General features: G+C 38.9%; 1 protein-coding gene across 1 annotated transcript; it reads right to left on the bottom strand.

Moving 5' to 3' along the window:
* Positions 1 to 933: 933 nt before the first annotated feature.
* On the bottom strand, positions 934 to 4272 carry LOC107484915 (uncharacterized). The gene is made up of 3 exons (XM_016105470.1): positions 3148 to 4272; positions 2480 to 2701; positions 934 to 1302 (listed from the first exon to the last, which is right to left on the bottom strand). Exons 1-3 carry the CDS (start codon positions 4270 to 4272, stop codon positions 934 to 936), a joined length of 1716 nt encoding a protein of 571 aa, XP_015960956.1.
* Between the last annotated feature and the right edge of the window lie 5451 nt (positions 4273 to 9723).

Raw genomic sequence — 9723 nt, 5'->3', positions numbered from 1 at the left:
TTCAATTTATGCTTATTCTTATTCTAAGATATTTATTCATACCCAAGAACATGATGAATGTGATGATTATGTGATGCTCATCACCATTCTCAACCTATGAACGTGTGCCTAACAACCACTCCGTTCTACATGAAAATAAGCTTGAATGTATATCTCTTGGATTCCTGGTCCATGCATTCGATTGCCTCTCCTGACAACAGAGCTTTTAATTCTTTGAGATAAGAGTCTTCGTGGTATAAGCTAGAATCAATTGGCAACATTTTTGAGATCCGAAAAGTCTAAACCTTGTCTGTGGTATTCCGAGTAGGATTTGGGATGGGATAACTGTGACGAGCTTCAAACTCATGACTGTTGGGCGTAGTGACAGACGCAAAAGGATCATTGGATCTTATTCCGACACAAGTGAGAATCGACAGATGATTAGCCCTACGTAACCCGTAGTTGGACCATTTTCACTGAGAGGATGGACGGTAGCCATTGACAACAGTGATCCCCTTACATACAACTTGCCATGGAAAAGAGTATGAATGATTGAATGAAGACAGTAGGAAACCGGAGATTCAGAAGGAATAACGCATCTCCATACGCTTATCTGAAATTCCCACCAATGAATTAAATAAGTATATCTATCTTTATTTTATGTTTATTTGTCTTTTAATTATCAAAACTCCATAACCATTTGAATCTGCCTGACTGAGATTTACAAGATGACCATAGCTTGCTTCAAGCTGACAATCTCCGTGGGATCGACCCTTACTCACGTAAGGTTTATTACTTGGACGACCCAGTGCACTTGCTGGTTAGTTGTGAAAAAAGAGTTGAGATTACAATTGTGCGTACCAAGTTGTTGGCGCCATTGAGATCACAATTTCGTGCACCAAGGACCAATTTACAATTTCACTAAAAATATAGGGATCAACTGTGTATTTTAACCTAGTCAAATCCAGCTAATTGAGTGTAGCCCTTGGCCACCAACCTGGCCTTGTGGCGTTTTACCAAGCCGTCTGGCTTGAGTTTGGTCTTGAAGACCCACTTGCACCCAACGGCGCACTTACCCTTTGGAAGAGTGGTGATTACCCAGGTTTTGTTGGTTTCGAGGGCTAGAATTTCATCCCTAAGTTCTTGGCGCCAACAACCATCATGATGAATAACTTGCTCAAAACTTTGAGATTCAATGAGATTGTCGATGGCGAAGGAAAGGGATTTGTGAGACGGGGAGATATGTTTATATGAAATGAATGAGATAAGATACTTTGAAAATGAGGACAAGGCACCAGAGGGGGAATCTGATTCACATAAAACCTGCATACATTGAAAATCTGCTAAATGTGCAAGTGGCTTTCGAATCCTATATGAGCACCTAAGATGCTGGTCTATATGAGGTTGTTCTAAAGCTACATGATCATGTGATGGTGAGTTAGATGGGAGGCTTGAAGCCACTGCTGGCATGTTATGATCATCATGCAAGTGTGGAGAATGTAAGGGTGACACCTGCTGACCTAAGGATGCATGAGTAGGGTGATGTGCTTGTGTGCTTGAGGGTATGTGTGAAGCAATTGGCAGCATTTGAGGCGTAATAGAGGAGGATTGTGTAGAAGCATGATGTGCTAAATCATTATGATAGAATGGCAAGGTTTCCAAAATAGATGCACCATGTGAATCCTTAAAAGTGTTGGATCGGTGAAAAGGAAAAATGTCCTCATAGAAGACGACATCTCTTGAGAGAAAGACCTCTTTTGAGTATAGTCCATCAATAAAAAACCTTTAGTGTTCATTTTGAAACCCAAAAAAATAGCCTTTCTTGCTCTCTTTTCTAATTTCTTTCTGTGAGCACTTAGGGTGGAAGCAAAGGCCAAACACCCAAATGTTCGAAAATAAGAGATGTTAGGTAAAGAGTGGAACATTTCTTGAAAGGGGCTTGATGCATTTATAAGAGCTAGAAGGAATACGGTTCAAGATATGTATGGCATGAGCTATAGTAAAAGTCCAACGATGATGAGGCAAATGACTTTGAAAAATAAGCGCTCTAGCCATATTTAACATATCTTGATGCTTGCGTTCCATGGCTCCATTTTGTTGTGGAGTTTCCACACAAGTAATTTGATGAATGATTCCTTTTGATTCATAAAAATAGTGCAATAGGAACTCTTCGTTATTATCACTTCTTATGCATTTTATTCGTTTTTGAAATTGTGTATCAATTAATTGTACGAAAATGGGAACTAAATGCGCTACTTCAGCTTTGATCTTCATGAAATATGCTCAGGTGAATTTGCTCTTGTCATCCACAATGGATAAGAAATATTTATGGCCTTGACTAGAAGCAAAAGTTAATGGCCCCAAAATATCCATGTGGATGATATCAAAACAAGAAGTGGATTTTGTTTTGCTAAGAGAGAAAGAAAGACGCTTTTGCTTAGCAGAATGGCAGGGTTCACAAGGGACATGTTTCATTTGGCTTTGAAGAAAATCATAGTACTTTTGCAATAGCTTTTATTCTATTCTTAGCAATATGTCCTAGTCTACTATGCCATAATGCTGCCAAATCTGACTTATTTACAACATTATTGACACAACCTTTCTTATTGACTAGTTGAGATTGCTGTGAGCGTGGGTGCAATGTATGCATGTGGACAGAATCCAAGATATACAGGCCTGCAGTTAGTTCAGCAATGCCAATCATCCTCAAGCTCATCTTGTCCTGGATCTCACAGTTCAAGTCATTAAACGTAAATTAGCATAAAAGGGATGTAGTAACTTTTGAAATGGCGATGAGGTTGAAAGTAAAAGATGGAACATATAGAATATTTTGAAGTTAAAATTCGGTTGAAAAATTAATTGTCCCGCTGATGACAGTGACAATTCTTGAACCATCTGGCAATTGAAGTGTGATTGGATTTACTCTTGAAAAACTAGTGAACAATTTTAAAGAACAAGCCACATGTGCCGTGGCACCTGTGTCGAGAATCCAATCTGTGCACTTCAATTTATGTTTGGAGATAAATAGAATTTTGTATATACCTTTGGATGGAGCATAGACTTCAGTAGCCAGATTGATGTTTTGAGCAGGCTTGCCACCATGGTTGTGGAACAACTCAATTAAAGCTTGTTTTTGTTCCTTCAAAAACAAGTAGTCCAAGCTCTCACTATCTTCCAAATGAGGCTCTCACTGATCTTTTGCAAATATTCATCAGTGTTCACATTGTTGATGGTTTTTAAGCCAAAACCATGCTTGTAGTGAGGAGGAAACCCATGCTTACGGTAGCATGTGTCAACCAAATATCCAGTCCTCTCACAGTGCGAACATTTCCTCAATTGACCACGTCTATTAGTGCCTTTTTCCCAGTTGGAGCTCCCTTTGCCCCTGCCACGTGAGTCATCTTGCCTACTTCCACCAAAACGATTGTTGGAGGAGTTATTGAAGTTCATGGTAGCATTTATTAGTAGCTTCCCATCGTTTTGGCTTGAGCGTGTTAGCTGGCGCTCTTGCTGCAATAGTAATGAATAAACCTCATTCACATCAGGGAGTGTCTTAATGAGCATGATCTGAGATCTGGCCATTGAGTAATCATCATTCAATCCTCTTAATAATTGAACAATATGAGTTTGAGACCTATACTTCTTCATAAGCTCAATGCCGCATGAGCATGAATCATCACATTCACATTTTATAATTGGTTGGAATTCATCCAGTTCCTCCCATAAGGTTTTGAGTCTTGTAAAATGAGATGTGATGAAGGAATCACCTTGTTTAATAGCAAACATTTCCTCTTCTAATTCTACAATTCTGAACAAATCTCCTTGATAAAATCGATGCCTAAGATCTTCCCAGAGATCACATACTACATGGCATGATAGAACACTGTGCAAAATTTCACTACTGATAGATGCATGCAGCCAAGACAAGACTAGAGTATTGTACCTATCCCAGGCCTGAAATGAATCGTCAGATCTGTCCGGTTTTGGGAGGGAACCGTCAATGAAACTTAGCTTGTTCTTCGATTTCAAGGACAACAAAACTAACTTCGACCAAGAGTGAAAGTTTAGAATTGTTAATGGATTCATTGTGAGAGGTATACCTAGATTTTCACTAGGCTGGAGATAAAATCTAGTCGAAACATCTTGTAGCAGGTTCGAGCTCGTCTTCCCTGCTTGAGGCATTTGATTATGCATCAGGGCCAGCTGAAGATTCATCAATTTCACCAGTTTTTGAAGATCTGAAGCCGAGAATTGTTGATCTTCCTTGTTCGAGTTGCCTTCTGAGTCGACCATTACGCAGTCTCAAGATCTATGTTTTACTGGATTCTTGGAGAGGTTTTGAGATAAATCCAGGATCTTTCACATTTGATCTCGTGATCGGAGCCTCTAAATCTCTATCAGTGTGATGATTAGATTAGAAACGGAGCAACTCTCATTAGCTCTATCGAATGAGTTCAAACGTGAAGGGGAAGAATGGAGGTAAGTAAAGAAAAATTGAAGAGTAGATCAGGATGAGAAAATGAAGATTGTTTCGAGCAAGAACTTGGATGAACAATTTACTCGCAACAATGGATTCATCATTCGACTTCTTCTTCAGTTACTGCATTCCAAATTCTAGCTCCTTCTATGCTCACCGCACCATGATAAAAGGTTGCGTTTAGGAGCTTGTAAAGAGAGAACTCATGCACAGAGAAGAAGCAGAGAACTATGAACGCAGAGAGAGAAATTTGCTCTCTTCTATTCACATTTCTATAATGATGAATCTCACTTCTCTAACTAGTTACATGTAGGTTTATATATACAGAGTCTTGTGACTACAAAAAGCTACAAGACTTAAATTAATCTCTAACTAACTAGTGCCATGCTGGGATTCTCCTAACAAACTCTAAAACTATCTAACTAACATGTTCATCATGCTGATTCCTAACTAACTGTGTATCGGTAACCATCATGAGCTTGACTTCCTTCTATCAGATAGAAAGACCTTCATGCATCACACTTTTTGGTTCATGGAATATTTGAAACAAGTTCTAAATATGTTAGTTTTTTCTAACATGATCAAATCAATTTATCATCATAATTTCAAGTAGCAGTTCACAAGATGAAAATTGCTATTTGTTGAAGGAATTGTGTACTAACTCTTCATTCCACCCTAGGTCCTTATCCATTATCTAATAAGCTAATTGTGAACTTGAATTAGATTATGTATTAGAGTTGTGTAAGGATAATTATCTTATAATCGTGAGTAGCAAATTCTTCTACCTCATGCTTTCCATCTTATCCTTTTTCAAGCACATTTTGTCCTTCTAAAAAGCTTCTCTAAGACTAAGAAGGGTTAAAGGTAATCTCTCCATAAAAAAAAAAATCAAAATTTGAAAAGTGTCTTCTTTTAAAAGCCAATAGCCTCCAATAATGTTCTATAAGGAGAGCTAGGTTCATAGTTATGAGGTCATTGATGGTTAAACCTTTCGATTAAGTTCGATAACATCTTCTCTAATTTATTCAAGTCATCTTTTTCTGTACATATGTCTCCACCAAAATTAGCTCAACGTCCTATGAAATTCTTTGATCAAGGAGCTAGAAAGCTTAAAATAAGAGAGAGAGAGAGAGAGAGAGTAATTAGAGATCACTTTACTATTAGATTTAATCAAAATTTTTCTATAACCATTGAAAAAAGATTGTTTCCAACTTCAGACTTTCTAGCCACTTCCTCTTTGATGAAAGAAAATTTTACATTTTCCAACCTATGTACTATGGATGGAAGCCTAGATAATTATTTTGCACACCAAAATATAGAATGTTTAGTTTATAGGCCAGATTCTTACAACGTTGTATGTTGTAGTATGTTATTGTTAAAGAATACTATTGATTTATCCATATTGATCTTCTGTCCAATATGCCTTTTATAAGTGCTCAGAATGTTTAAGATATTACTACAGGATGTTTCTAATGTATTTACAAAATAAAATTGAGTCGTTCACAAAAAAATAGACAACTGATATTAGGACTTTTAGACTAATTTTCCCTCTTCAAATACAATTTTTTTACTCTTATTTATGGAGAAAGAAGGAAAGACCTTCACACATGGTAGGAAAAAATTTAGTGATTGGTGCACGAAATTGTGATCTCAATGGCGCCAACAACTTGGTACGCACAATTGTAATCTCAACTCTTTTTCGCAACTTCGCACAACTAATCAGCAAGTGCACTGGGTCGTCCAAGTAATAAATCTTACGTGAGTAAGGGTCGATCCCACAGAGATTGTGGCTTGAAGCAAGCTATGGTCATCTTGTAAATCTCAGTCAGGCAGATTCAAATGGTTATGGAGTTTTGATAATTAAAAATAAATAAACATAAAATAAGATAGAGATACTTATGTAATTCATTGGTGGGAATTTCAGATAAGCGTATGGAGATGCGTTATTCTTTCTGAATCTCTGCTTTCCTACTGCCTTCATCCAATCCTTCATACTCCTTTCTATGGCAAGCTGTATGTTGGGGATCATTGTTGTCAATGGCTACCGTCTATCCTCTCAGTGAAAATGGTCCAAATGCGCTGTCACCGCATGGCTAATCATTTGTCAGTTCTCACTCATGTTGGAATAGGATCCAGTGACCCTTTTGCGTCTGTCACTACGCCGAACACTTGTGAGTTTGAAGCTCGTCACAGTCATCCCATCCCAGATCCTACTCGGAATATTACAGACAAGGTTTAGACTTTCCAGATCTCAAGAATGCTGCCAATTGATTCTAGCTTATACCACGAAGACTCTGATCGTGAACCAGAAGGCTAAGAGATATGCATTCAAGATTGTTTGCATGTAGAACGGGAGTGTTTGTCAGGCACGCGTTCATAAGTGAGAATGGTGATGAGTGTCATATAATCATCACATTCATCATGTTCTTGGGTGCGAATGGATATCTTGGAACAGGAATAAGCATGAATTGAATAGAAAATAGTAGTAATTACATTAATACTCGAGGAACAGCAGAGCTCTACACCTTAATCTATGGTGTGTAAAAACTCCACCGCTGAAAATACATAAGTGATGATGGTCCAGGCATGGCCGTGAGGCCAGTCCCCAATGTCTAAGATATCATAAAACGGATCAAAGATCCCATCATTCTTTCAAATACAATAGTAAAAAGCCCTATTTATACTAGACTAGTTACTAGGGTTTACAAAAATAAGTAAATGATGCAGAAATCCACTTCCGAGCCCACTTGGTGTGTGCTTGGGCTGAGCATTGAAACTTTCATGTGTAGAGACTTCTCTTGGAGTTAAACGCTAGTTTGCAGCCTATTTTAGGCGTTTAACTCTAGCTTGTAACCTGTTTTTAGCGTTTAACGCCAAAATAGGGCAGGGAGTTGGCGTTTGAACGCCAATTTGCGTCATCAAAACTCGAGCAAAGTATGGACTATTATATATTGCTGAAAAGCCCTGGATGTCTACTTTCCAACGCAATTGAGATCAGAATCCAATTCGATTTCGAGTGCAAGGAGGTTAGAATCCAACAGCATCAGCAGTCCTTTTTCAGCCTCTGAGTCAGATTTTTGCTCAGGTCCCTCAATTTCAGCCAGAAAATACCTGAAATCACAGAAGAACACACAAACTCATAGTAAAGTCTAGAAATGTGAATTTTGCTTAAAAACTAATAAAAATATACTAAAAAGTGAATAAAACATACTAAAAACTATATAAAAACAATGCCAAAAAACGTATAAATTATCCGCTCATCACAACACCAAACTTAAATTGTTGCTTGTCCCCAAGCAACTGAAAACAAAATAGGATAAAAAGAGGAGAATATACAATGAATCCCACAATATCAATGAAACTTAGTCCCAATTAGATGAGCGGGACTAGTAGCTTTTTGCTTCTGAACAGTTTTGGCATCTCACTTTATCCTTTGTAATTTAGAATGATTGGCATCTATAGGAACTCAAAATTTTAGATAGTGTTATTGATTCTCCTAGTTTAGTATGTTGATTCTTGAACACAGTTACTATTCATATCCTAGGTCGAACTGTCCGAGCTGGGATGTTCAGTAGCAAAGCGACCGACCTCTTTAGGTCAAGCGGACCGACTTCTTCGTAAAGAACTCGGCCAAATCGACAAGAAAGCCCAAAGAAGGGCCCAACTCAAGGAATACGACCCCGATCTAAAGGCAGCCCAAGCCTATAGAGACAAGGGCGGTTCCATGGAAGATAAGCTGACCTCAACAAGAGATAAGATAAGATAAGATAACTAACTTATCTTATCCACAGAAGGTCACCTCTCACCATTATAAATACACTGGAGTACCCAGGTATAACTCATACTTTGATTCTACTCAATACCTGTTTAATACCCTTGCTAACTTAAGCATCGGAGTCCCTTGCAGGTACCCCCCACTCTCCGGGGATGAAGGATCAGCATCATCACCAAGTTCATCAAGTCAGACACAACAGCTCCGACCAGTACAGAAGATCTCGTCCGAGATCGACCTACAGTTTCAGATAACCCTCGGAACATTGGCGCCGTTGCCGGGGAACCTGAAAGTCATCCCATCACCATGGCGGACGACCATGACAACGACCACGATTGAGGTTTGAAAGATAGAACGCCGCACAAGAACACGGATGCTACACTCAAAGATACTCCGGATCCCAACGGGGACAAAAATTCATCAAATCCAGGAGTGATAGAGGCGCTTCAAGATCGATTAAAGCAACTCAAGAAAGAAGCCCAACATCAACGCGAAAAAGAAGAGGATCTACATCGGGAGATAAGGTGACGCCGGGAATTAGAAGATAAGCTTCTAAAACTCGAAGCCGATCTCAAAACCAAAGCTACTCGATCCATTCCAGAGGATAGCTCTCGCAAGGATCAAGATGCATTCACCAGGGAAATCATGAAGACCAAAATCCCAAAGGACTTCAAACTTCCGAATATGACTCTATACGACGGCACTTCAGACCCCAACCATCACCTCAGCAATTTCAGAAGTAGAATGTACCTCACTGATGCCTCGGATGCAGTTCGCTGCAAAGCCTTTTCAACAACTCTTACCAAGACAGCCATTAGATGGTTCGACAGCCTACCTCCAAGGTCCATCTCGAGCTTCGATGACCTGGCCGAAAAATTCCTGGCTAGATTTTCCATACAAAAAGATAAGGCTAAACACGCCCCCAGCCTACTAGGGATCAAGCAAGGAGATCGGGAAAAGTCTTCGTAACTACATGGAAAGATTCAACAAAACATGCATGGACATACAAAGTCTACCAACAGAAGCAGCCATTATGGGCCTCATAAATGGCCTACGAGAAGGACCTTTTAGCCAATCTATATCTAAGAAATATCCTGCATCCCTGGATGAAGTATGATGAGCGGATAATTTGTACGCTTTTTGGCATTGTTTTTAGTATGTTTTAGTTAGTTTTTAGTCTATTTTTATTAGTTTTTAGTTAAAATTCACTTTTTTGGACTTTACTATGAGTTTGTGTGTTTTTCTGTGATTTCAGGTATTTTCTGGCTGAAATTGAGGGACTTGAGCAAAAATCTGATTCAGAGACTAAAAAGGACTGCAGATGTTGTTGGATTCTGACCTCCCTGTACTCTAAGTGGATTTTCTGGAGCTACAGAAGTTCAATTGGCGCGCTCTCAATGGCGTTGGAAAGTAGACATCCTGGGCTTTTCAGCAATGTATAATAGTCCATACTTTGCTCGAGATTTGATGGCCCAAACCGGCGTTCCAAATCAGC

Source organism: Arachis duranensis, chromosome 4, assembly GCF_000817695.3.
Source record: "Arachis duranensis cultivar V14167 chromosome 4, aradu.V14167.gnm2.J7QH, whole genome shotgun sequence".
Taxonomy (NCBI): Eukaryota; Viridiplantae; Streptophyta; class Magnoliopsida; order Fabales; family Fabaceae; genus Arachis; species Arachis duranensis.
Note: the sequence above shows the minus strand (reverse complement) of the source record. Positions and strands in the feature narration are given on the sequence as shown.

Excerpts from the sequence above, each read along its gene's own strand:
- LOC107484915 (XM_016105470.1), bottom strand. The coding sequence starts at position 4,272 with ATGGTCGACTCAGAAGGCAACTCGAACAAGGAAGATCAACAATTCTCG. Across the intron at positions 2,702-3,147 it reads AGAGCCTCATTTGGAAGATA|GACAAGATGAGCTTGAGGAT; the intron begins GTGAGAGCTTGG and ends TGTGAGATCCAG. Across the intron at positions 1,303-2,479 it reads GAATAAAAGCTATTGCAAAA|GTTTTATGTGAATCAGATTC; the intron begins GTACTATGATTT and ends CAATGTATGCAG.